General features: G+C 56.8%; 1 protein-coding gene and 1 long non-coding RNA gene across 2 annotated transcripts in view; one reads left to right on the forward strand and one right to left on the reverse strand.

Moving 5' to 3' along the window:
• Positions 1 to 27,289, reverse strand: part of Plxna1 (plexin A1) — a 46,657-nt gene that overhangs the window by 10,050 nt on the left and 9,318 nt on the right. Inside the window, exons 4-23 of the mRNA XM_028854387.2 lie at positions 17,813 to 17,953; positions 16,830 to 16,930; positions 16,447 to 16,570; positions 16,201 to 16,354; positions 15,705 to 15,804; positions 14,378 to 14,492; positions 11,054 to 11,254; positions 9,292 to 9,388; positions 9,023 to 9,219; positions 8,747 to 8,898; positions 8,532 to 8,652; positions 8,145 to 8,281; positions 6,881 to 7,048; positions 6,547 to 6,640; positions 5,960 to 6,199; positions 5,707 to 5,850; positions 5,060 to 5,294; positions 4,605 to 4,747; positions 3,854 to 4,110; positions 3,674 to 3,740 (exon numbers count right to left, since the gene is read on the reverse strand). Of these exons, the coding sequence (XP_028710220.1) occupies positions 3,674 to 3,740; positions 3,854 to 4,110; positions 4,605 to 4,747; positions 5,060 to 5,294; positions 5,707 to 5,850; positions 5,960 to 6,199; positions 6,547 to 6,640; positions 6,881 to 7,048; positions 8,145 to 8,281; positions 8,532 to 8,652; positions 8,747 to 8,898; positions 9,023 to 9,219; positions 9,292 to 9,388; positions 11,054 to 11,254; positions 14,378 to 14,492; positions 15,705 to 15,804; positions 16,201 to 16,354; positions 16,447 to 16,570; positions 16,830 to 16,930; positions 17,813 to 17,953 (2,988 nt within the window). The remainder of the gene's footprint in view (positions 1 to 3,673; positions 3,741 to 3,853; positions 4,111 to 4,604; positions 4,748 to 5,059; positions 5,295 to 5,706; positions 5,851 to 5,959; positions 6,200 to 6,546; positions 6,641 to 6,880; positions 7,049 to 8,144; positions 8,282 to 8,531; positions 8,653 to 8,746; positions 8,899 to 9,022; positions 9,220 to 9,291; positions 9,389 to 11,053; positions 11,255 to 14,377; positions 14,493 to 15,704; positions 15,805 to 16,200; positions 16,355 to 16,446; positions 16,571 to 16,829; positions 16,931 to 17,812; positions 17,954 to 27,289) is intronic.
• Positions 8,083 to 14,011, forward strand: LOC119087642. The gene is made up of 5 exons (XR_005091132.1): positions 8,083 to 8,273; positions 8,778 to 8,948; positions 12,556 to 12,681; positions 13,551 to 13,692; positions 13,917 to 14,011. It is a non-coding gene; the product is annotated as an uncharacterized LOC119087642 (long non-coding RNA).

Consider the following 27,289-nt stretch of genomic DNA (forward strand, 5'->3'; position numbering starts at 1 on the left):
GGAAGGAGGCGGGCCCAGAAAGAAGCTGTCCTAAGCCCAAGGCCTTCCTCTCTCTGGGCCTCATTTCCCAGTCCCATGACAGGGAGAAGGTAGGGCCTCTGATTCCTCTCAACCCTGTGGAGGGGCAGAGAATGGCCCTTTCATACAGAGAGGCAACAGAGGAAGAGCACAGCTCAGTAAATGAGGCAGAGCAGCAGCTTTCCCATCTGCAAGGGAAGTCAAGGCAGATCCCTACCTCACGCCACACGTCATCTCTACCACAGGGCTGCAAATGATGGAATGCTGGCATTTAAAACAACACCAAAAACACAACGACAAACCTACATACACTAAAGAAAATAACCCTAGAAAACACACAAATGTTGCTTCAAAGATGAGAGTGGCTGGTCAAGCGAGAGATTTAGCTTGTTAAATAAATGCCAGCCGAAGCATGTCCATCCACAAGCACTCATCTATGGCGATGGAGTCAGCGGCACCCAGGCCAGGAAAGATTCTCAGAGTCAGCACATCTGATGTTGCAAATGAGTATGCCTGGTCAGCTCCGGGCACTCTGGAAGCTGACTGTGCCGAAGTGACAGAGGACAGTGGAACTGACAAGGCAGTGGTCACACTGTGTGCCAGCTTACCCGACAACGCGGGCCTGACTCTAGCTGGACAGGGGACTGGAGGGAGTGAGGCATGACGCAAAGCACATGGTGTGACAGAGAAGCAAGCCTGCGGAGCAAGGTGCAGCAGCACCAGGGCTTTGCACAAGGTGCAAAGCACTCAGGATGGGCGTGGCTGCCCGTAGCTTGGGAGGCTGAGGCAGGGGGTTCACTTAAGCCAGAACGGCAGCCAGACCTCAGGACAAAATCTAACAAAACCTGTTCCTCTACCTGCAGACATTTGCTTCAATTCAGAACCTGCCTGGGATGGCATGCACTGAATACCGATGGCTGTGACCACCAGAGCTGGGGCCCCGCCCCTTTACCTCACAGGTGCTGTTGACAGTGCAGTGACAGGTAGGAAGAGCACCCACCTCACTCACGCAGTCTAGTCACGGGTATCTGTGGGGCAGGGGGTGGGCTCAGACCCTGCCCACGTGCAAACTCATGAAGCCTTCGACCAAACCCCATGCCTTCTGCTTCCCCTTCCACGGTCCCCAGTACAAACTGAACTGTGTGTGCGGCACGGTTGTGCAGCCCGAGGCGGAAGTTCCACTTCTAGGAGGGCACGGGCCATGCTCCTGAGTGGCTTACGACAGTACATCTGCACTTGTGTGACAGTTCCCCACTGCACACTGTGGACTGCAGCTAACCAAGCAACTGGCCCGAAGGAAAAAAAGCAGAGGCTGTGCGGGGTCACAGAGACCACACACGCCTGTCAATACTCAGGTCTGCAGCCACATGGTGGAATTAGCCAGCCACGCAAGGGTGTGGCGGATGACTTCCCCACGGCAGTGAAATTCAGAGCAGAAATGATAAAGGTGGCAGCGTGGAGGGTGGGGAGAGGGACAAGGAGCAGATCCTGAAGACGGGCTACGCTTTACAGATGTACTAACTCCAGGTACCTGTACACGAGACACTCAGGAGGCTGAGTACAAGGGGCGTGAGTTTGAGGCCAGCCTGGGCTATTTAGGGAGGCCTTGTCTCACATAATAAGAAGAGGGTTGTTGAGATGACTCGGAGAGTAAGGGAGCCTGCTACCAACCCTGACAACCGCGGGGGTCCAATCCCTGAGACCCACACGGCCGAAGGAGAGAACCAACCCCTGCAAGCTGTCCTCTGACCTCCCCAGGCGTCGCAGTACACACCCACATAATAAGGAAATATACGTGTAATTTAAAAAGTTTAAAAGCTAGTGAAGTTTTGCATTCTGTATATTTGAATCCAATAAAACCGTTTTTAAGTCTGTGGCACGTTAAAAAGAGACCAGCTGTTGAGCCATGAAAGGGTGGAGGAACTTGTCTCGTGACTGAAAGCAACTGCCCTGGAAAGCTATGTAGTATGTGGCTCAAGCCTTAAACTCCAGAGATGGCAGAACTCTGGGGCAGGAGGAGGGTCTGGCGGCCAGCTCAGGGAAGAGAGGCACTCAAGTGTATCCTCTCTCAGCACTTTAGGGCAAAAGCCTGTGAAGAGGCCTAGGTGTGGCTCAGTGGCCACAGGCAGGGATGGAACAGGCCTAGGTCAGCCTGAGCCTACTCCTGGGGCAGCAAGGCTCCAGCATGGCCTCCTGTGGCTGGCCCGGCCTTACGTATGTGGAGTTTCAGTTTCCACTGCACAGCAAAAAGGCCACACAAAAAGCAGAGCTGAGATGAGACCCCAAGCTCCCTGGCCAGGGCCTAAGAGTGGACCTGGGTCAGGGGGCCGGCCGTTTCCCTTAAGCTCGGCTTTCCTCTTCTTGCTACCCCTCAGCTGTCTTGCCCTCCACCCCCATCATTCTCACATCCCTGAGTGCCCTGAGACGCCAATGTCCCTCCACGAGGCTGTCCCAGACGTCTGACAGGCTCGGCTCCCTCTGCCCCAGTGGCAGCTGCAGGGCCAGCTCCACCAGCTTCCAGAGGCAGCCGGCCTCCCCACACTGTAGCAGTAGACGCTCCAGAGCTGGCTCAGGATCTGAGACCCAGAGTGGTGAACTGCACCCGCTCCTGGGTGTGGAGAATGAGGATCAAACGGGGTCAGCACGTGTCAAGACCCAGCATGGGCACAGCTGCTGGAATGCCTGAGCCTTTGCTCTGCCTTGCTCCTTCTGGTTCACAGAGCCTGCTTTAATGAGCATGTAAATAACTGTCCACGGGGCAGCAGTTTCATAGGCGATATGCCCATTAGCTATCATGGGGGCTGCTGTGCAGACTCCCTTCTCCCCAGCTGTCCCTGTGCCTCCAGGTCACTTTCCTCTATCTCTGGTCCTCCAGCCCTCCTGACGTGCTCCTCACAACCACTGCTGTCTCTTACTGCCATCTCCTACCTACTGGCTCTCCTCTCATCAAGCAAAGGCATGCCACCAGGGAGGGATCTGCTCTGAGCAGACTCAGGGGCCACCACTTCTGGGCCAGCCAGCCAGAGCTCAGCAGCAGCCTCCTAGGGGAGGACCGTGCAGAGGTAGAGACAGCAGCAGCCCCACCTCTGCCCACTGTATCCACAGAGCACTGGCCAGGCCTCATATGCATAGGTTATGTTACCTGGGAGACCCACTGTCACACTTGTGGCATGTATCCCATTGGCCACGAGGTTAAGGGAAGCCAGAAAGCGGCAAGGGACTGTGTGGTTATCCAGTCTCCTACGTGCAGGCAACCAGTTCAACCAACCAGCCCACCCTGGCACCTGCTGGGCTCTGGGGAGCCAGAAGCCCAGTGTGGACTCCCACCCTACCAGGGACTGTACATAGAGCTCTTGAGGGTCAGTGTCAGGTGCAATCCCCGTCCTGAGCCTCGCAGCTAGCTCCAGACGTCAAGTGGAGACCCGAGCTTATAGCCAAACTCCAGTCCGGACACTAACTCCAGAGTGTGAACGCCTACCCTACTGGTGGCAAGGGTCGGAACAGGAAACAGAAGCAAGGGGTCTGGGTTGCTGGGCTGGGACACTCACACCCGGGCTCTGACCTTGTACCTCCTTGGACATTCCACCCCACTCACCCCCTGCCCTCCATTCACTGGACCCCTGAGGCTCAGCTGGCCCTACATGGAGCCACCTACCTTGAGGAACTTATACAAAAGGAAGGTGAACCAGTTGGTCAGCATCTTCTCGGCCACTGATTCAGTCCTACGGGAAGGGCAGTAGATGGGAGGGGGGAGTCACTTCTACCATTCAGCAGGTACAGGTGCCCACAACTCCCATGGCGAGCCGATCCCCGGGCCAGGCTTCCCTCACTGTACCTCCGCAACAGCAGCTTGGGGTGGTTCTTGCTTTCCAGGTTCTTCTCGATGAGGTCAGAAAGCAACTGCTTAAGCACGCCCGTGGCATACTCCATCTCACCCTGCAGGGCCGTCATGATGAGTGAGGCCACATTCCCACGGTCACGCATGGAGAAGCTACGCTGGGCCTCCAGTGTACGGATGAAGGTCAACAGGAAGTGCTTCTTGGTCAGCAGCTGTCCGAACAGGGTCAGCGACTTCTCCACATTGGCCTGCACCTGGGAGCACAGAAGCCTGCTCGGAACACAGGGGCACGTGGCCAACAACTAAGGCGGGGAAAGGCCTTCTCTGATTCGGAGGCTCCCCGGGCCTGGAGCACACAGGCAGGCTAGGTTGCCCTCACTGCACGGTGAAGCTCAGCACCTGCATCCTCCAAGTGACCCAGGCCGGTGAATGGTAATGTGCAGAAAGCCCCACACAGCCTAGGCACAGGGAAAGGAACAAGAGTCCCGGGCTAACGGGCAGTTAGCTTGGATGAGGCCTGGGGCACTGTTCCATGCCTAAGACCTTGTCACCCAGGGCAAGCCCCCTGCTCCAGAAATCAGGCCCCTGCCTCGGAGCTCAGAGTCCTAACCCTGGGCTGCATCCAGTTTGGGTCTGAGCCTGTGCTCCCTCCTTGGCTAAGCCCTAACCTTTCTCTGGAAGGCCATGCCAGCCCTCGTGCCCACGGATGCCCACCAGCCCCCAGGGGCCTCTGGGCGGGGGGTCCTACCTCCATCTCCTTCAGCACGGGATGGTCCTCAATCCCAGGGAACAGCACTCGCATGGCATACGTGCGGTAGTCGAGGAATGGGATGCCGGCACCATCCAGGTCGCTGGTCAGCTCATGGATGTCTGTCTGCAGCTCTGCAAAGGCTGTGGCCAGATGTGGGGTCAGGGGCAATGTGGGGTCAGGGCATCATGCCTGAGGCTCCCCTCCCCCTCCCCTGCCTGCTGTCTGGCCAGGATCACTGGTCCTGAGCTTAAAGAAACCAACCAATGTGCTTTTCTGTGCCTCAGTCTCCCTAGTTTAGGACAAAATTCTCTCAACACCACTACCTCATCCTCTGCCACCTTCCTGCAACTGAGTCAGAGCTAGTTAGCAGGACAAGGTGGGCTCAGTGGTGGTGACTGCCTCAGCAACGCCCTCCACCCGCCAGCTCTGATCCTACCCATCTCCCTGCTGACCTTCCTTGCACTCAAGGGCCACACGTGACTCCAGGTTGTCCATCTGGAGCTGTAGGCGCTTGAGGGTACGGTCAGCATCCCGGGACTTGCGTTTGTAGGCAATGAGCACGGCCACGATGACCAGCAGCAAGAGGCCACCACCCCCACCGATACCCACGATGGCCGGCAGCGTAAGCAGGCTATCCGAGTACACCTGCAGCATCCCAGGTGAGAACTCGAAACCGCCGGCCCGCACCTGCCAGATGGGATAGACATGCTCAGAGGGTATTGGCCCCTCAAGAGCTCGAGACCTCTGTCCAGCGGCCCTTAAGCCACTGGTGGCACCCGCCTGTGGGTAACAACTCTCCAGCAGGTGGCCCAAGTGGCTAACAGGTGCAAGATGCTGGAGCACGGGCTAATAATACCCAGGTAGCTGGCACATAAGCATCAGCAGTGGAGCAGTGATGAGGGGCTCACAGTGGTGGCGATGGTGGGGACTGAATGGGGCCTTCATTCGAGCTCAGTTCTTGGGTATTTGCTCAGAGGTAGGATTGCTTTGGGGGGGGGGGGCAGGGTCAGTAGGTCAGGAGAGTGGTTCCAGGAGACCACAGCTAGGCTGTGACAGGGATTTCTTGGCTCTCTGCATAAAGGCAGGATGGGGAACACACCGTGACTTTGTGCTGCCCTGTGAGATTGGGTGCTTCACACAGCAGCTGCGTCTCAGACACAGTGAGGATACAGGGTGTGGAGCCGATGAGCACCGTGTAGTTGAGCCGGGAATTGCCAGGAGCAGGAGGCAGGAGATTCCGTCCCTGCAGGGAACAGGGTGAGGTGAAGACAGTCCTGGGGCCTCTCCCCTGGCCCCAGCTGCCTATCCCAGCTCCGTCTCTGCGGCAGGAGAGCACAGTGGCTGAGACCCACCTTGAGGATGAGTGGGGAGCTGGGCTTCAGCTCTAAGAGCCCAGTCGGGCTGAGCGGCTCCAGGACAGGATCCGGGTAGTAGACGAATGAGGAGCTGTTGAGTACCAGCAGCGTGCGGACATTGTCCATGATGAACCCAAGCTCCTCTGGCCGCTCTCCCAGCTCTGGTGGGCTGCGCGTTGGGTTGTGTATAGACGGCGCCCGGCACACCATGGTGGTGTCATTGTACACCATGCAGCTCTGGGACACAGGCACCAGGACCTCAGGCCAGCCCTCCCATTGGGCCAGCTACCCAATGACAGCCCCACCCTGGGAATAATGGCTCCCTGTAAGGACGCTCTAGGCATCCAGTGTTTAAGATGTCCATTCTCGGAAGGCTGAGGGCCAGACAGGCCAGAGCCCAAGGCTCACCCCTAGCTGACCACTTCGTCTTCAAGGCCTCAGAACAGACAGGTAAGCATGGGGAGGCAGAAGCAGGGGTGTTAGCAGCAGTAGTACCGGCCCAGGAATACCCATATGGCCAGAAGGGGAAGGGCAGGTCAGGTCAGAGTGAGGTAGGGGGTCAGAGGCACAGGGCATTCACTCACATTCTCCCTCTCAACACCTCCATACTTGGCCCGGATTCGAGGTTCACGGACGGTGGCCAGATTGGTGCCTGTGACTGTCAGGAGGGTCCCACCACTAAAGGAAGGAGTGAGGAGTCAGACAATGCCCTAGGCCTAGAAGTACAAGAGGGACACACACAGCCTCTCCCTGTGTGAGCAAGCGGCTCAAAGCCCAGCCAGAGCACTTCGGGCCAGGATTAACCACGGACTTAGGAAGCTGCCAGAGCAAGCCACCATGGAACACCCTGGGGAGGCACTCCCTGGGGAGGGAATGGCGACCAGGGCAGGGCTCCCGGCTCCACAGCAGCTCTCCCACCTGTTGATGCTCCACTCGGGGTCGATCCTCAGGATAGTGGGGTCTTCGGTGTAGTTGTACTTCACTTCGGGGTTGGAGAGCTGGGCACGGTTGATGTTGATAACAATAGGGGCGCTGCCAGGGGTCTGCCCGGGGGGTGTCAGGCAGCGGATCTCTCGAGAATTCCTCCTGGGGTCAAGATGGGTGAGGGCACGGTGAGGCAGCATGTCAACACACCAGCGGTTCTCCACAGTGGCTGAGCACTGGCTCCCGGGACAGGCATGGGCCTCCCTCGGGTGGTGACTGGGCTGTCGGCCGGGGCCCTAGAGTGGCCACCAGTGTCTGGTCCTACCCGGGCCCCTGGCTGGCCCCTCCGTCCTCCCTACTTTGGGTCTCACTACACTTGGCTCTGCAACCTCCCTCGGGCACGAACTCCACCCTACTCCCCTAAGGACACAGTCTGCAATGCAGACGGGTAGAGTAGATCCTGCTAGCTGTTCAGGAGACCCTGGCCAAGCCTCTGTCTTCTCAAAGCACCAGGCAGCCATCCTAGTCCTCCCTGCCAGGCTTGAGAAACACACCCCTTTCAGATGACAGGCGAATGCTCGAGAGGCCAGAGATACTAAACTACACACCTGACGCGTCCCCCTTACAGCCCTGCCTTCCTCAGCCCTCTGAGCAGAGTCCCACCACCAAGTGCCTTGAATTCAACAGCTCCCTTTTCCTCCTGCACACATACAACGGTAAGGTGGCCTGGGGAATGGGGTCACAGGTCACCTTCATCAGCAGTCAGCAAGGCAAGACCTGCTCTGAGGCCCTGCCCCTTGGCTGTATTACCTCAGCCTGGAGGCCTCACAGCCGCCAGGCTGCAAACACCAATGATTAGCCTGATAACGGGTAATTACCACGGGAAAATATTTAAAGGGCCGTTCCATTATCATCTTTAATCTAAAATTATCCACTTCAAGCCTCAAGGCTTTTGTTAAGATAGCTGTTTTCTCTATTAAACTTTTTAAAAATTTACTTTTTATTTTGCTTGCAAGAGATGTCTCCCTTCTCCTTAGGAGGGCCTAGGGTGGAGGCAATAGGTAGTACCCACTGAGGCCAGGCCACACCCCTTCCCACTCTGGAGGCTGGCCCCCTATCTCCATGGCAACCTTTTCTGCCTCCAGGTTTCCATAGTGATCACCCCACCAGGTTTTCCATACCCGTTGCCCAGGCAACAGGAGGGGACAGCAGAGCCAGGAGGGAAAGCCTGTGGCCCCTGACTCCTCTCACCCCGTACCAGGAGAAGGAGCAGGGCCGGCCACCAATGGACACAGCCACATCACTGCCTGCATTCAGATGGCTTCCTTCGATGCCAATCCAGGTGCCTCCGGACAGAGGCCCGCGGGAGGGGCTCACACGGTAGAAGGTTGGTGTCTGCAGGAAGATGGCTTGTTAGAGGGAATCCCTCTCGAGTGCATACTGGGTCCCTTACCCCGTGTCCCCAGATAGTCAGACAGCCCGGGCGGCAAGAGTAAATAAGCGCTCCCTTGTGGCTGGGCTCAGCCTAGGTCTGGGCAACAGGAGCGGTGTCCTATATCAGACATGGATCCGGGCCTACTTCTGCAGTACCCCTAGCCACTTTCTGGAGGTGACAAGAAGTAGCGGGCAGGCGGGTGGGGCTTACCACAAAGGTGAAGCGCTTCGGGGACAGGGCTCGGAAGTCACTGGAGCAGTCCCGCACGCACACCTCCACCAGGGCATCGTGGGCCCGCAATGTGCTGGCATCTCCGATCTCACAGACAATCCTGTGGGCACGGTGGGGCACGGTGGGACTCGGCACTGCAGCAGCACCGCTCCCCAGGCCACCCAGGCCCTCACCGCCCACTCAGGCTGCCTTACTGCTCTGCGCTGATGTACTCGCTCTCCACAGGGCTGCACGGCACCTTGCCCACGTGCACTCCCTGCCGCACATCCTGGAACCGCAGGCCCAGATTCTCGCCAGTGATGGTGAGTCTCGTCCCTCCCTGCCGAGGGCCAGTCTCCGGGGACAGCTGCAGGAAGGCAGAGGCTGGGGCGGACACGGCAAGGTCTACCGTGGCAGGTGAGAGGAGGTGGTGGGTGGGCTTACACGAGCGGACCAGGCAGGCATTGGACTGGGTCTCCAGCTCCTCCTACCTTGAAAATCTTGGGGTTTGTGCAGCGGTCTGTGCTGCCATGGCGGGCATGCATCCAGGAGGTTAGTGAGTCAGCTGGGCAGTGGTGACGCAGGGTACAGCGACGTTCAGCTACACACCAGCCACACTCAAAGCGCGGGTCTGCCTTGAGGCAGAGGCCGCAACTCTGGCGCAAGGCTGGGCACTTGTAGAGGTGGGCTGTGACAGGAAGGCTGGTCAGTATAGACCCATACACCATTCATCCACCCAGGCGCCAGCCCTGCTACTCACCCTGGATGTTCTGGGGGTTGTCAATGACAAAGTTGCCATTCCACACAACTGACAGGTTCACAGGCAGGTCGCTGACATCATTCCCCTCATAGGAGTACTGTGGGAAGCAGGCACAGCGGTCATGTTTGGGATGCTGGGCCATCACCCCCATACCACATAGAGGGTCAAGGACACCTATGGGGGCCCCTCACCATCTCTGAAATCGACTACTGAATGGGCTTGCCTACATGCAAGCTGGAATAGAACACATACAGCTCTTCAGCCTATCTCTCCACACAGGGCTTCTCTTCTGGCTCCATGGCCCTGCTCCCTCCGGCCAAGTTCTATCTCCTGTAGCCATGAAGAAACCACAACCATCACCAGCCTCCAGTGTTATCCTCCAATGCTGCCTCAGACACTCCTTCCAACACCAGGGCAGCCTTGGCCCAACAGCATCAGGAAAGCTCTGTGAACATCAGTCTTTGTCTGCTAAGCAGGCCAGGACTTCTGAGGTGTGAGGCACTTGTGACCCCACAGCCTAAGCACAGATCCAAAGACCACTGTCCTGAGGAATGAGGGCTGCTCCCACCTCCACCTAGGCTGGCCTGCACTTAGGACAACAGCCTCCAGGGCTGGGCCTAGGCTTAGCTGCCTCCCACTTTCTGCAGCTGATGACCTCAACTCGGTCTTGTGTTTGGGCCGAGGCAGGCAGCTTGATGTCTCTAAGGGGCGGCTCAGCAATTCATCATTATTTTATCTGAAGGAATTTAATTGGATCCTATCAAATTCCCTGATACTCTCTCTTCCCTTTAAACACTGCTGAAGGGAAGATAAATGGGGGTCTGCAGAGAAGGGGGCAGCAGAGATGAGGGTGGAGAGACACAGGAAGCAGAATCTAGAAAAGAGGGGTGATAAGAGCCAGAGGAGTGTGTGTGTGTGTGTGTGTGTGTGTGTGTGTGTGTGTACACACAGGCTTTGTGAGGAGCCAATAAGAGAAGGATAGGCGGTGACCAACAGGATGGGAAATGGGAGGTGAAGCCTTCCATGTTGGGTAGAGCTGCCCTTCTACTCACCTGCAGCCCATGCTATCCTGGCAGACGACTGTGACCCCAATTCTGCCCTGTTAGACAGACCTGTCAGCCAAGGGCTGCTGGAACCAGGGGGTGCGGACAACTAAAGCCTCACCAATAGTCCTGTGTCCATATGCCCCGCCAATCTGATCATAAGCCTGTTCCACAAAATCAATCGTCCTCCTGACTGCTTCCTGGGCAGAGGGGGAAAGGAGGCTACCAGTAGCAATGAGCCAGAGGAAAGCCGGAAACCTGAGCTCACCCGCCCATGCACATCTGGAAAGGGCTTGTCCTATAAAGAACTCTGCTCTAGAGAAGTCTCAACACCAGATTGGCTGAGCTCAGTGACAACTTTGGGAACGTCACTGTGACGTATGAGTCTTCCACCAAAGGTTTTCCCTGACTACCCAGCAAGGCCACCTGCTGATGTTCAGATGCCTATGGTGGGCAGTTATCTGGTGGTCAAAGGATACAGGCTGTGGTCATTGTACCTGGCTATTTCACTCAGGAACTCAGACCCACCACCAGCCCACTCACCTACACCACCCATCATTAGCCAAGGGCTTGGTGGTGGCCAGGGAGTCAGCAGAGCCCTCTGGCCTTCCTAAGGCACACCTGGTCACATAAGCCATCAGGTCTGGGACTGGGTGGGCAATGGCCCACTCCAGAGCGTGGAGCACCCCACCTTGCCCACCCGCCTGCTGTCCCCTCACCGAGGAGTTCTGGCATTGCAGGCTGGAGCTGTTGAAGCGCAGCGCAGTGACTCGGGCTGGGTTGCCTGGGATGTGGAAAAGGCACTCGTACCCTCGCTGACCTGACTGGGGTTGTGGCAGGTTCCGTGCGGCCAGGGTGATGGGCTTCACCACGCCCACTGGCACATAGATGTGGGTAGAAGGCAGGATCTGTGGGCAGTCCTGGGGATAGCAAAGCTCTGGCTGAGCTGGGTCTGGTGGCCAGCAAGCAGTCCAAGTTCCACTGTGTCCCAGGCTGTGGTGGCTCACAGGGCCCAGGCTCCTTGTGTCACTTTGGGCATCACAGGGGCAGCAGTCTTCAGGTCCTGTTCCCACCAGGTTGTAGCTGCACAGAGGCCAACTTACTTACCCTGGCCATAACCTAGAACCCCCCCATTCCGGAGCCACAGGTACCCCATCTGGCCCACAGCTGCACAGACCCGAAGCAGGAGCCAAGAACAGAGCACTGGGGTAGCAGGCTCTCAGCTGGGGGCCTGGAGCATGTAAAAATAGCCTGGGCCCTGCAGAAAAACAGCCAGGCCCCCCAGGGCCAGGTTTCAGCAACAATAACTGATGCAACGCCTGGCTTGCTTGCAGCATGGCTGGCAGCAGCCTCAGGAGGAGGTGCCCCGTGGGAGCCGTGGAGCAGCTTTAAATAGGGATGCTGAAAACAGGCCTGATCCCTGGGGGCTGCCTTGGCTCCCAAGGTGTATATGGGCCCAGGATCTGCTCTGCAGGGCCCAGAAGGGCCTGAGCTCTGACCCAGCCTCTCATGGTTTGACCCCAGCGGATCTGAAAAGGCTCAGTAGGCAAGCCTGTGGGATGTCCCTGTATCCACTGGGCACTAGCCCCCGCTCAGGTGGCAGCCCTGGTGAAGGCACCGGTATGCAGGGCCACATCCACACGACTGCTTCCCCTACCATCTGAGGAGCACCCAGTTACTGTAGCCCAAGACTCAGGCTGTGATGGGACCCGGCTGAGAGAACAGCACTAACTTCGGCTCCGCCTGTCCTGGAGCCCCCAACAGCCATGCTGAGCTGGGCTTACCTACTAGAACACACCAGGTTCAGAGTCTAGCATTGCCCACTGCCCCCTGAAATACCCTTGTGTGAGTACAGCAGTCAGAGGGCAGACATGGCTCCCAGCAGCCTGGCCAGATCCTCCTGCCTCCCCGATTACCCCAATATCATCCTCCCTGCTATCCATCTGCTGGATAGAAGCCCTGCCTAGGCCTCGCTGGTGTAACCTCTACTTCACCTAGACTTCGGCATTCTAAGCCCAGCAACGTATCTTCTAGTTATGAATTCCAGGACTCACAGGCCAGGCTAAGTGGAGCCCTCTGGGGCACAGAGTCCAGCTGAATTAACCCCGCCAGCCACTTGCATCTCAGGCCCTGCTGACAGGGCATAGATCCCTTAGGATCTACCGGTTCAGGGCCAGGAACCAGCAGCCCTGAAAGGTCTAACCAATTCCTTGTTTCTCAGCAGTCCAAGGAGAGACTGCCAGGTACTTGTGGAGTGGAGCCAGGGTCCCTGCCTAAGGCTCCCCATTCCACCTTCACCCCAGGATCAACCCGAAGGAGCCAAGAGAAGGGATGTTCTAGGACTCAGGTCAGGTTCCCAGACATCTGACTCCCAGCCCTCTCCCTCATGCAGACAAGTCTACTTCCCCGTTGGGAGCTCAGAGATCATCCCAGGGCCTGGCAAAGGAGAGAAGCCAAGAGGAGGCCACTCTACCAGGCCACTGGGGAGGTCACATGATGGGTTTCTTGTGGAAGGCCAGGTGCACCTCTCCACTCCTACAGTAAGGTCAGAATGTGGTGCTAAGAGGACGTCCCAGGTCCCTGGGACTGTCAGCATAAGCTTTGCTGACGGGTCTCCGTGAGGTTCCTTCTAGGGCCTACCATCCCATTCACTACCTGCTCAGCAAGAACTGAGTGCAGGGAGGGTGAGTGCCTACAGGTCAGTCTCCATCTCCAAGCCAGTATCTGGGTACAGTAAAGCACCTTGAGTTGGAAAGCCACAGGATTATGGGAGCCTGCATCAGGTCCCCCAGAGCCAGAGGCAGGGAGATGGGGTCTGCTGCTTGGCACTGGGTATTCCAGGTTTTCCAGTTTCATTTGCTAAGTTCGTGGCTGCACGGCACTCCTGACAAGCCATACAAAGCTGCAACTAACGAAGAGCAAGCACCCAGGGGATCAACTAGTTCCCCCAAAGAGCCCTCCCTGACCCCGGCCCTGTGCAGACAAGCCAGGGCTCTGTGCTTCCCACCCCACTCAGCACACCATGGCTTTGCTGAAGACCTGAGTGGGCTGCCACTACCAGGAGGACAGTTTCCTCTGCTTAATAAAACTTCCTGGAGGGGATGGGCTAGTCAGGGCAGGATCAGAGGGAGACCAGAGAGGAAACCTGGACACCTTAGCCTCAGGAAGCACCAACAAGGGTCTCCCTGCCTTCTGCTAACACTTTGCTTTCTCTAGGGCACTGCATAGGCCTCTGGACGTGGCCTTAGGCCAACCCTGGCCAGGTCCCAAGGCCCCTGGTTTGGCCCACCCGGCTTCTACCCATCCCACTACTGTATCCCTGGCTCTCAGCCACTGTCACAGCCCCCATCACCATCAGGTCCAGGATCTCGCCTTCTACTACTACCTTGTCCTAGTAGATGTTAGGCCAGCAAGCAAGGGGGTGATGGGGAGGTACAGGGAGGAGGGACAGAGGAAGGCAGGCTCATGGGGCCCCACTCATACATATGACCTTCTGCTAAGGTTTCTAGACAAGTCCAGCCAGACTGCAGCCCCCACAGACCCAAGTGGGAGAATTCATGGCCTCTTCCTTCCCAGCCCCAGGACAGTATTCGCAGTGAGAAGAATGGGTCCTGCTTCAAGTCCTGTCTCCACACCAACACGGACCCTAGGATCCTGTCCCAGGCTCCCATCCATGCAGGCCTGCATACCCAGGGTGTCATAGATTCCAGGAGGAGTGGCCTGCCACTCAGACAGTCCGACTCAGCAGCAATTACCATGTGGCGCTTCAGAAAGCCCCACAGCTCTGCTGTGCCTGGAAGAGGACTGTCATGAGAACCGCCGGTCAGGCTGCTCCGGCCCAGGCTTCCACAGGGGTCTCCAGTCTCTGTCTCCCAAGGATTACAAAGGACACCAGCAAATGTTCCCAGGCTGGCCTCAGGCTATGACATTAAAGTTGCCCCCACCTTGGTCACACCTCATAGTGTACAACTGGCATTCTAACCAGCCACACCCTGACGGTTACTGGTTCTTCTGAAGTTTTAAGGCCACTTATTCAGCCTTACCTCAGACACATTGACACGACCTTCCAGAAAGGCACAGTCGGCCGCATTGTTGGTGCAAACGTGCCGGTATTTGCACCAGTGGCAGGGGAAGGAGCCGTTGACACACGCCAGGCAGCTGCGGGGGGAAATGGGACAGTTAGCGGGGAGCAGCTTGTATGTCCACCATGGGGACCCGCTGTGCTGCTTCTCCTCAGAGTGCCACCTCTGGCCCTTTGCAATGGCTGCTCCTGGCTGAGAAGACAGCCAGACCCTCTGCCTGCTGCACAGGTCTTGCTGAAAATGGTCTTGCCTCCTCTGGCTCTCCTCCACTGGCCATTATGACCGAGAACCAGAATGTGCTGGGAAGCACACTAGAAGGGCTGCCGTCCCACTTCAGTGGGCTCAGGCTGGTGCAGGCAGCAAATGGTTCTTCAACTACTCAGAGCCTCAGTCCACCTCTGCCTGTCCTAGCCGAGTCAGCTCCACCTGGGCAGGCGCTGCTCATCCCGCATCTCCTAATCCTGCCTGGGGTGTATAAAGACAGTCTCATGGCCTCTAGAACACACCTTTTCCCTGCCTTCCAGGACTGCCCTATCAGTTGTGGTCACCTTGCTCCTGAAGACAACCCCAAGGGCCCCTGGATACAACAGTCTCCTGCTCTGAAGATAACCTACCTTGCCTGGACAAGAGAAGGCCCTGGGAGTCTACCAGCAAACAAAAGCATGGCTGAAAAGCCAGCCAACCCTATCTCCCAGGCCAAACCTGTTAAAGTTCTCTCTGAAATCCCCACCCTTGCCTTGGCCTTCTAAGGACCCTCTCTTGACCAGTGCCTTAGCTAGTGAGTGGATTACAGTTTGCCCCCAGCTCCCTCAGCTGAAGCCAGGTGCTGGAAGCCAAGGTGGGAAGCAGCAAACAGAGCTGACCCCCATCTAACAGGCAGGAGCCCCAGGAACTAGGCAGAAGTCAAATGCCTGGCTGTCCTACTGAGCAGCAGCTATAGCCAGGTCCAGAGTTGGCACTGAGGTGCCATATCTGGGTTCCACAATGGCCCAGATCACTGTCTTCCTCAGAGGTCCTGGCCCCACTCTGGTGGGCAGTGAGGCTTTTCACAGGTCACATCTCACTCTTCCACCCAGTTACTAAAACAGCTCCCCAGAGCCACAGCTTCCCTCCATGCTGCCCTCAGGGCCTTGCCCAGTCAGCTCTTCAACTGGCAGGCTGCTTTTATGGGGGCCTCTTATTCTGCCTGCTTGACCGGATGTCAGCCCCCGGAAGGCAGGCCTGCCAAGTGTCTGCAGCAGGACCCAGGGATGGAGCTGTAGCAAGGGCATGACCTAGGGACACTCACGACTGGTGAACACTGCAGTTATAGAAGACAAAGTCCACAGATGCAAACTTCTTCCCCGTCTCCTTGGACTTGAGGTAGAGCTTCACCACCCGCTGGTCCCCTGCAGAACACAAAGGCTAAGGCACAGACCACAGAGCCTGGTACTCAGAGAGCCCAGATGGAAGCCAGCCCATTAAACCTCTAGCCTAGGCCCTAGGTGGTGGATGCCCCTTCCTCAGCTGGCCAGTAAGGAGTCAGAATACAGCTTCCTCATGAAGGCTAGGCTAAGGGGACTCACTGGGCGACTTGCCAAGTGTTGAGCAACCAAATGGACCACAGCAGGCAGAAAGGTGCTGTGTTCAAACCCCCCCCCCCCACCAGGCTTTCACCACACACAGAGCAAATGTCCCCACCTCCACTCCGACCTCTCCTGAAGCTCTGTCCAGCCGCACACACCTCCTGCTTTCGACTCGCCTTCTGTGTCTGCTCCTGCTGAGCAGGAAGGGTACCCACTCACCCTGGCCCTGCGTGATGGGTGCCACTTCCCGGGCAGAGGGTGAACGGCAATGGATGCGGCCATCTTCCAGGATGCTCTCCGTTTCTGTGAAGTCCTCAAAGGAGCAGTTGACACCGGCTGAGAGGTCAGGCACATTCCAAGCCTGCAGCACAAGCTGTCCCGTGGCACAAGGCCGGGGTGAGTGGTTGCCTGCCCTACTTGCCCCACCCCTGCTCCCTCCCGGCCACCTCCAGCAGCCACACTCACCGGCACCTGGGACATGGTGACTGACACATTGCGTGGCTGGACGGTCAACTGCACACACTGCAGCAGGTCAGAGGCGAACCGCTGGGGCTCATCTGCCCGCTCACAGGCATCCTGCCTAGAGCAGCTGTGGGGAGAATGTGCTCAGGTCGGGCCCCTAGAGGTCTAGAGTCTCCAGGGCCACCAGAGAGGGGTCCCGGAGCTAGGGACACGGCTTCCTCTGCCCCCACCTTATAACATTCCCATCACTGGTCAGTGGGGTCAAGTGAGACCTCAGGGAGCCCCTGGGCAGCCATGACTATCTGAGACATACACAGCAGGCTTCCAGGAGCCGGCCACCAGGCCAAATGTCACCCACCCCTTCACGCCAGACCTCCCAGACTCACACACTGTGCAGGACACACCAGCCGCAGTGGGGGTCCCGAGACCCCAGGCACAGCTCACAGGAAGTATACTGCACACAGCTTTCCACAGGTACCCGCGTCACCTGGGGAGGGATCACAGTGTGAGGCCTATCTAGGCCCAGCCCAGGCTCCCAGCCCGTCCCTGGAGTCCCCATCCTGTAGGACTCAAAATCCAGGCTGGGTTAGCCTGCCTCAGCCAAGTGGACCCAACAGGAACAAGAGTTCCAAGACAGGCAGCCAGCTGAGGCCTTCAGCCGTGGCTTCTGAGGGATAAAGAGACTCGTCAGTGAAAGAAAACGGGCCAGTGGTGCTCAGAGGGGCAGGCAGACTCTGGGTCTCCCCAGCTCTCAGGACTCTAGAGGCAGAGAAAAGCAAGAGCTGGTCAGAAAGCCTAGTGTCCTGCCTGCTCCCCTCCAACTGCTATCTTCCCAGCTGTCACAGGGACACCAGTTTGCATGGAAGGATGGAAAAGGCACCACCAGTCTGGTAAGGCTGAGCACACAAGAGCACAGCCTTAAAAAACTAGGCAGGCCAGGCTGGCCAGAGCCCCACAAAGAACACAACCACAACCCACTCTAGGCAGACAGGGCCTGTGCCAGGTAGCCCAGCCCAGCATCCCAGCTCCAGTGGCACCTGTGCTTGGACAGTGCTGTCACTCAAGCCAGCGTCCATGGTTTGAGATCAGAGGGAGAGAAGAAGGCCTCCTTGAGCAGGTCCTAGGGAGTCTGAGGCTACATGGATGGCACACGGCCCTTATATACACACCTCCCAGAACAGGTCCACTGCTCATCTGTCTGCTGAGTGACATGTCAGGTTTTACAGCCAACAGGGCACCTCCAGGGGGAGAAGCAGCCTCATGACTCCTGGCAAGCTATTCCTCAGTTTCCTTATGATGGGGTTCTCTGGCTGGGGACCCCACCCCAGCCACCCTGATAGTCCACGGCTGAGCAGCCAGGGGCACCCACCTGCTTTTCCGTCATAGCATAGAGGTACTGGCGGTTGGGGCTGAGGACGAGGTCACGCAGGATAGGGCTGCCCTCCTGAGCCACCACACTCTCATAAGCCAAGGCTGGCCTGCCGCTGGGGTTTGCGAGGTCCACCAGAATCTGTTGTAGCAAGAGTGCTCAGTGAGTGAGGTAACCCAAACCCAGAAAGACAGTTATGGTATGTACTCACTCATTGGTGGATTCTAGATATAAAATGAACAATCAGACCACAACCCATAGAACCATAAAGGCTATATATATATATAGCATGGAGGTCCCTAGGACGACTGTGGCTTATAATAAATTTCAGTTTTACTCAATTATTGAAAAAAAATAGCCAAATGAATAGAAACACATGAACTATGAACCAAAGGCTGAGGGGCTCCCAGCTGGATCAGGCCCTCTGAATAGGTGAGACAGTTGATTGGCTTGATCAGTTTGGGAGGCATCTAGACAGTGGGACCAAGTCCTGTGCTCAATGCATGAATTGGCTGTTTGAAACCAGGAACTTATGCAGGGACACTTGGCTTAGTCTGGGCGGAAGGGACTGGACCTCCCTGGACTGAGTCTACCAAGTTGATCACAGTCCTCGGGGGAGGACTTGTCCTGGAGGAGGTGGGAATGGAGGGTGGGCTGGGGGTAAGGGGAGGGCGTGGGAGGGGGGAGAATAGGGGAACCCATGGCTGATATGTAGAATTGAATGGTATTGTAAAATAAAAAATATATATCACAAAAAAAAAAAAAAAAAAAAAAAAAAAAAAAAAAAAAAAAAAAAAAAAAAAAAAAAAAAAGAGTGCTCAGTGAGGCAGGCCAATAATACTCTATCCTAGACCCACCTCACCTGCTAACAAGCACCTCCCCACCAAAGCCCTGCAAGAGCCAGGGTTGGTTCAGACGGAGCCAAGGCTGATCCAGCTCACTGTCCCTGATCCAGCTCAGCCCAAGGACAGGGAGATAGGACAAGACACAGAGGGCAGGTGGGTGTGTCTTGGTTCCTCTACCAGTCCAGACACCAAAACTCAGTGGTAGGGTAAACGTGGGCTACAGTGCCTACCACCAAGCTGCAGGGACTCTGGATTCTTTCATGGGTCAACTGAGGCCTGTGAAGGAAAGCAGGTTTGAGGTGAAGGGGCACACAGAGACCTGGTGATCACTGTAGCTGAGGAACAAGACCAGGGGCTCACACTTAGGGAGGCCAAGGCTGTCCCTGGGTGTCTTAGGGGATGTCTTGGGGTGAGGGACACCCCAGCAAGAAGGTGTTAGGGAGAAGGGTGTCTCATCGGCATGGAAATATAGTTCAGATCCCAAGCAAGCCAGGCGCTAATTAGCCGGCTCCTCTCCTGCAGCCTTGGTGCTGCAAGTATTTTTAGTTGCTTTCACCAAACAAATGTATTTAATTAACAGAGAGACCCATGGGGGCTTTCAGGGTGGGACTCATGGGGCGCATCTGCCCAGCTCAGCTGGGCCTAGGCACAGTCTCCTGGGCACAGGACCTGCAGCTTGGGTTCTGCCCACTGTGCAGCTAAGGATGCCTAACACCCACGTCTATCCTTTTCTACCTCGGGGTAGGGGGCTGGAGTGAGCTTGGTCTTCTCTGCACCCCACAGTGAGGGGTCAGGGCAGACCTGGGGGCAGCAGGGTCAGGCAAAAGCAGCACCCTGTGGAGGCCAGCTCTGTCAGGAGCCGGGCGAGGGGCCAGCCAGGGTGGGGCCTTGTGTCTCTGGGCCAAGAGGCTGCTGGCTGAGAGAGAGGGGGAGGGTCACATTCCTGAGAGCCTGGGCCACCCCCCACATCCGCTCAGCTGCCTCTCCACCAAGACAGGCTTAAGTCAAACCAGGCCTGGAAGAGCAGGGTAAGGGAGGAAGTCCTAGGAGGCCTGCTGGGGCCGGGCCTATAGTCGCCCCAACTTTCTTCCTAGGCCTCTGGATGGACGGACAAACAAGAGCCGCTAGCTCAGGTGGAAAGGGGCCACAGCAGCCCAGTGCCCCGGGAGCTGGCAAGGGCACTAACCCTACCCTAAACCTATACTACCCAGCTATGTCAGAGCAGGGGCGGGGCCAGGCCTGTGACTGCTCACACTGCTACACGGAGTGGGTGCACGGCAGGCATGGGCACGGCTGGACTCTCACACACTGCGTAGGCCCAGACGTGGCCTGGATGTCTTTCGGCTGAAAGGACGAATGTGGGGTGCTGGAGCTTTCCGCCACAGTTTCTCTATTCGTGAAATGGGAAACACCAGCACCAGCACCCGACACCCGAGACGGGTACCAGGAAACAGCCTGTCCAGTGTACAGGGGACTGAGAGCTCCAGACCCATGTCCTCCAAGCCTCTAAGACCAGGACTCTACTTCTCCCACACTCTGGGCTTCACCCACCTCCACATCCCAGGAAGATCCCATCCTCTTCACTCCCAGTTGACAGCTCTGAACCCAGCATGTAGGGTGTTCTGGACAGGGACCCAGGGAGTTTCCTCCTGCCACACCGATCACCATTAGCAAGGTAAGGCTGGGGACATGACCCCAGCCCTATCCTGCCTGCCACCACCTGCCACCACTCTTCCCAGCCTGGGTAGGCACACCAGCTCCAGTCATGCAGGGAAGCGCAGGCCTTTCTCTGAGCAGTCAGTGAGGCAAGGACGGCAGGTCACCCAGGCCCAGGAGGCCCTGCCCCCAGCCTGCTGGCTTAGTTGACAGCAACAGGTGGTCTCCACAGACAGCTGCAGTTGGGGGCATGTTAGTCCAGCTGTCCATCCACCTGCCCAGCAATGGGCCACGTCCACAACCAGCTCCCAGGGACAGGGCTAACTCTGGGGAGAGACCACTGGAAGAGTGTGGAAACCACTCCTAGGCTAGAGGAAGCAGAGGCATCAGGGAGGTTATGGTTGTGACAGGACCTCTGTGCATCCCAGTGTGATGGGGCCTATATATGCATGTGTTAGTGTCCCTGAGTGCATGTGTGATAATGGGCTTATGCTTGGAATATGAAATGTCCCCCACAGGCGCATGTGTTTAATTCCCAGTGGGTGGCACTGTGCGGGGAGGTTGTAAGACTCGTCGGAGGTGCATGTCTTAATAAAAGAAGCGCATTCCTGGGGTGGCCTCGAGGTTACACTCTGGCCCCATGTGCCTGCCCACAGCCATGTCCTTCCCCCTCTGCCATGATGGACTCTGGCCCTCCAGGACAAACTTTCTCCCTTAAGTTGTTTTTGTCAGGGTATTTTATCAGAATCAGAAAAGAAAATACAAGGTCCTGTGAGAACATGTGTGTGATGGAGTTCCCGAGGTGCATGTATGATGGGGTCTGTGTGTTTAGTGTGTGATATAGTTCCCTAAGTACATGCATAATGGTGTCTCTGTGCACATGTGGAGGATGGGGTCCCTGTGTAGACACACAGAACAGGTTCCTATATGTACACATATGGTGTCCCTGTGGTCATATGTGCAATGGGTGCATCTATGACAGGTCCTTGTGTACATACCAGTTGATGGGGTCCCTGTGTACACACATGGGACAAGGGTTATGGTCACATGTGATGATGGGATTCCTGTGTGCACATGTGTGATAGGGCCTCATTGTGCATATGTGTGAAGAGGGTCTCGGTGTATACATGTGATAGGGACCCTGTGTACACATGTGTGATCTCTGTATATTATACAGGTATAATGGGGTATTCGTGTGCACATATAGTGGGACTCCCATATACACACATATGATGAAGTTCCTGTACATACACATTTGATGGAGTCCCCATACGCATCTGCAGATGATGGAATCCCCTGGTATACATGTGTGTAATGGGGATCCTGTCTATACATGTGTGTGATGGAGCCCCCATGTATATGCATGTGTAATGGGGTCCCTATATACATAAGTGTGAGGGGTCCCCATGTATATACCTATATAATGGGGGTCCCTGTGTACGTATATGCATTGATGGAGTCCCCGTGTGCACATTACATGTGTACAACGAGGCCCATGTGTGCAAACATCAGGGGAACATCTGGCTGGCATGATGGTCCCCAGGTCACGCTGTATCCCACTATGCTGCAGTCACTACGGTATAGCCAGCTTCATCAGACCACACAGAGAGGAGGTAAACTGAGACTCACACAGAACCTGTGAGAGGAACCAAGCCTTAGACCTCCTACTGCAACTGGGGACACAGTCTACCCTCAAGTGCTGGGGAGTCAGCCAGGGGGCATCCCAGGAGGGCAGAAGCAAGAGCTTCAGAAGGTGGAGTGTGTACAGGGCCAGCAGAGCCCACGTGCCAATGCCTCAGCTGTCCACTGCACGGCCACCCACCTTGAGACAGCTGGTCCAGCAGCCCCTTGAAAACCAACCGGGCAGCTGGCAGAGCATGGGAAGGCTAGGCTGGGGCATCCCGGGCATCCTTACCACCTCCAGCTGTTGCTTTCTTGCTACTCACATTTTCCCCAGACACTAGAATCTTCAATAACTGTCCTCAACTGCCCACTGTCCCCAGAGGCTGTGGTGGAGCCACCTAGCCTCCTTGGACATAGTCCCAAGCTGCTCCAGCATCTATTCACCCCAGCATGGTAGCACAGGCTTCCCCCACCCCGTGCCTGTGCCTCTCAAGCCTCAGGTCTCTGTCCTCTCTGTTGGGGGTGGACCTGGAATCTGAGCTGAGTAAGGAGAGAAGCCAGGTCAGACTCTGATGTCCCCAGTGGACAGAGCACCACCACGATCCAGCAGGCCAGGGAGGACCCTAACTCATGGCTCCCAGGACACCTCAGGGGAGGCCAGAGAGCCTTGTCAGGCTGGAGAGGAGGCTGCCACTAGTGGGGAAGGCCAGAGTCCCAGGCTGGCCAGCCTGTCTGCTGGGCTCCAATCACCTCTAAGACCCTGCCAACTGCTGCAGGCGGGTGGGCAGGCAGCTGACAGCCTGGCCAGGTCAGCTGTCCGTCCAGTCCAGAGCCAACAATAGGACCATTATCCAGACTGAGGGCAGGCGGGGTTGCTGAAGAGGATGTCTGGGCCATCCAGGCTGTATGCCAAGGCCGGCACGCGCCCTAGCTGCCCGGAGGCAGGGGGCTGCCCAGTTTTGCCTAACCCAAGAGAGGAGAGGTCCCTTGCTCTGCTCACCCCAAGATAGCCGCCTGGGCTGACCCTACAAACTAGCCAGCCCTGACCTCCCTGCTTGTTTTAGTATACTGGGTGAGCCGATCTCACTCTCTAGGACAGGGAGAGAACAGACCCGGGGCAGCAGCCCGTGAGCATATTAGCTTCTGCAGACACAAGCGCCAAGCCTGTCTGCCATGGGAAGTTGTCACAGGAGGGGCTACATGAGGCAGCCTCCATTCCCACCAAGGCCTTTCCTCTAGCCCCTTCCTGGATCCCCACCACTCTCGAAGGCCAGGCAGTCTGAGAGTGTAAGTGTAGCTGATACTTCTGTTGCCCATAACTGGATGACAAAACAGGGTTTGAAGGTGCCTACTAGCTGTAATTGTAGGCGGGGGTTCCAGGAGTCACATCTCTCAAGCCTCTACCTCCACCACACATAAAAGTAGGGGGCAAGGAGGCTGCAGCTCCAGCAGAGGACAGCCAGGGCTGTGAGGACTAGTTGCAGCCTGCTCTTGCACTGACCTCTTCCACACAGTGGGTCACTCTAGCCAGGACCCACTTCCTAGGACTGTGAGAATTCAGGGGCTCACAGTTCTGTAGGAGAGAGCATCTTACTGAAGGTTGCCGGGAGACTTGGAGCTCTGATCCCACTGTTCTCTACTCATGAAACACTTGTCCTAGGAAAGACCTGGGCTGGGGCTATTCTGGCCTCCCCTGCCATAGATGGACCCTGACTGCTACCAGGAGAAGGGATGCCGAGGGTGGGTACTCAGAGCAGGGCACAATGTCAGCTGATTGTTCTAAGGGTGACTTCCGTGTGAATCTGCGTGACCTGTGGTCACTAGGAGCTCAGGTGCTACCACACTGGGGCTAGGAGCTAGCTAGCACTGATCAAGTCTGTCTTGACTCAGCTCCTGGTTGCACGCCTCCTTTAGAACCAGCAAGAGGGTGTAGTGCTCCCAGGGGACACAGATGTCTGCTCAGCACCATGAGAGTACATGGATTCCACAGGGGCAAATCTACTCCACAGAAGGCAGGCAGCCTGAGCCCCTCCATTCCCTACTCACAACCAGCTGAGGGAGAAAGCAGAAACAGCTCCTGCCAAGCAGAGCCATGGGTCTCCCACCTAGTGCTCAGAACAAGACATCAGAGGTTGGAAGAAAAGATCAAGGGAGCCTAGTCAGCTCCTCCCAACACAGTCAGAAGCTGTCCGCCAAAGGCTGGGTCCTTGGAGCAGTGTTGCATGAAACACGGCATTCCAGGCAGAGGGTTGCATGCTCGACCTGCATGTGGTCCACACACTGTGTAGCTCATGGATCCAGAGCAGGCCACAGCTTGGCACTGTGGTCAGGATGACCCTCACACACAGCAGCTGAGCAAAGGACACAAAGGAAATGCACATGACTCAGCCCATTCCCAGCACGACAGCCGCGAGAGGTCAGCCAGGGCATCCCCGGAATGGGCAGAGCCTGGGAGGGGATCTGGGGAAGGTGATGTGTCCCCCAGTGAGCCTTCGCTGTGGGCACCATTATGGGTGCCTCTGAGGACACAGGGTCTCTAGCAGGGCTGGGTGCAGAGGCAAAGAGGGCAAGCTGGAGGCATCCAAGGTCAAGGGCCTGTGGTGGCAGGCGGGGCTGTTTGTCCCCAGGCAGCCAGGCTGCAGCAGCACAGACTCCGCAAGCAGCAGAAACAGCTGTAAATGAAGAAGGCCACGGGCACACTTGAAGTGCACGGCAAGCGGCTGGAGGTTTCACTTCTGCTCCGGGCTTCAGCTGTGCCGAGCAGAGCTGTGCCCACCTCTCAGAACATCCTCTAAAGACACTGATTATCACCCTTGGGAGAGCCAGACATCTATGCCTGCACAGATGGGCAGCACAGGCTGAAGGGTGAGGCCTTCAAGGCCTGTGAGCATGGGTCTGCCAGGGCACTGGGTACCTTAGCCACACCTCTATTCCAGAGGCTCACAGCAGCAAGAAGGCAAGAGGGTATGGTGGTCTTGGATTGTAATGAATACTACCAGCCCTGCTCTTACCCACACCCCAGTCCTGTCTTCCACCCTCTCCAAGCCTATGGACAGCTCACAGGGAGGCTTACACTCATCCAAGTCCAGGAAAGGAAAGGGGTTTTGGGAAAGCCAGGGTAGACCTCCCTCCTCAATGGCTGGGTCCCAAACTGGCCCAAGAAGATGAGTGCTCCCTCAGGCCTTTCCTTCAGCTTTGGTGCCCCCACTGGCCTGTGATGCCTTTCCTCAGCTGTAGAATCCCACAGCGTGGGTCTCTGGCCACAAACTAGTGGTCCAAAGGTACACTAGGTAGCTCACAGAACTTTCTGAAAAACGTGGGTTAATTACCAACACTGAACAAACTCTCACATGAAAAAATACAGACATCCAGATTCTCTTGGAGGGGCTGGGGGGCAGGTACCCTGGCAGAAGAGGCAACACCTGGCACCCTTACCAGAGGACCTGGCTGGACCTCAGAGTGTACAGTCCCTTGGCTCTGTACACCCTGAAGTATAAACGGACAGGGTGACTGGCCTGGGGTACCCCTTCCTTCCCAGCTCTGCAGTAGCCTGGAGCAAGTACTTGGCAGGAGTCCAGAGACCATCTTTGCAGAGGTACCTGGGCCATCCTGCAGGACCAAACAAGAGCTGCAACTGAGAACTCTGGCCAGAAATGGCTCTTTGGAAGCTGTAGGGGGAGCTATTCACAGGGCTGGGTTTCTGGGGCCCAGGAGGATGCTGGGAGGGACATTACAGAGAGATGGCCTCTATTGGGGGGAGGGTCATGTTGGCAGGCAGGGCTCTGGGGAAGAAGGGGGAGGTAGGGGCACCCCAGCCAGCCTTGAGCAGCTGAAGTTGGCAGGTCTTAAATTAATCGCTACAATTTTACACAACAACACGTTTGGCAGGGCCTGGCCTAGGGCCAGCCAAGTCTCTGGAGCTCCCTAGATGCTTTTTAAAGCCCTGGAAGTCCCAGGCCTGGGAAAGATGGGAGGGGCCAGCCCAGCCTGCCTGCCCTAGGTCAGGCAATGGCCTGGGGTCCCTAGAGTCCAGACTCCAACACACAGTGCTGAGTGGGGAAGAGGTGGGGCCATGGGCACCCCTGAGCACAGTTGGTCAGTCAGCAGAGCCAGGCCCAGAAGCCTCAGGGGTGGGAGGAGCATGGATAAAAACAAGAGGGCTCAGGAGGCCACGCCAAAGCCCAGATGTAGGAGGCTAGTACTGGCTTGAACAGGGGAGCACAGAAAGTTGCCATCTGTCAGGGCCATGATCTGGGGAGGTACAGCCTGTGAGCATCTTGTTGCCTGGGGGTGGACCAGCCCCAGGACCAGCAGTGGGAGCTACAGGCATTTCCAAGCCAGGACAGGTAGAGGGGACTCCACCCTACTCCCAGGGACAACCTAAAGGTACTGCATGGAGGCCACCCCAATCTCAAAGGCCACCATAGCAGCCCTGGATGCAGTCCTGGGGACCAGTGACTGAGAAAAGGACAGCAGAAGGCTCCTCAGAGTCACTGAGGCAGAGCCTGTCTCAGAGCCCTGCTAGGTTCCAGTCATCCTCCAAGGACCCACTGAAGAGGGGAGGGAGGGAGCGAGGGCCCTGGACTCATGTGACATGACTGCTCTGTACCTCAGTTTCCCAATCTGTGAAAAGATGCTGGGATGGTTGGGAGGCTCTGGGTGAGTCAGTCACCTGAGTACTCAGCGCATGCTCACAGTAGGGAGCTTGTTAGGCTCTGGAGAAGTAAGGCTCTCACAGCCAGAGGAGAGCTGACAAAACTTCAGAAACACCTCATTTGCACAGCACTGGCAACAAAAGATGTTTGCTAAGACAGGGACACCTGTTGAACCATTTCATGAAATCCCACTGGGACAGGCAGACTGGGTGAAAAGGGTCGGACAGCAGGGCCCCATGACATAATGATATCCATGTCCTGAGTGGCACAGCATGGACCCAGTTCAACCACAGACATCTAAATGAAATGCCGTTTGCACACCCCCTCCTGCAGCGGATCCCATACACCCTAGAAAGGCCCCATCCACTCAAGAGCTGCACTTAGCCATCTGCACCCAGGGATGCCAGGAGCCTAAGTCACACACAGGCGAGGCTCTGGTGGGCAGGAACAGAGGCCCTTGGCCTGATGAGGACACTGGCTGGGGGCAAAGAACCAGCTCCTCACCTGGACTGTCTAGTGGCTGTCCAAACATAATCTCAAGGGGGTAACCTGGTCTAGGCAGCAGGGGGCCTCCACTCCTCCCTGCCCCCCACCTGCCCTCTTGGGCATGGGGGAAAGGGGAAGGGCTGGCAATCCAACCTTTGCCACAGACAGAGCCCACAATGCAGCCTCTGCCCATGGACAGCCTCCAAGGTTCC

Source organism: Peromyscus leucopus, chromosome 3 (assembly GCF_004664715.2).
Source record: "Peromyscus leucopus breed LL Stock chromosome 3, UCI_PerLeu_2.1, whole genome shotgun sequence".
Classification (NCBI taxonomy): Eukaryota; Metazoa; Chordata; class Mammalia; order Rodentia; family Cricetidae; genus Peromyscus; species Peromyscus leucopus.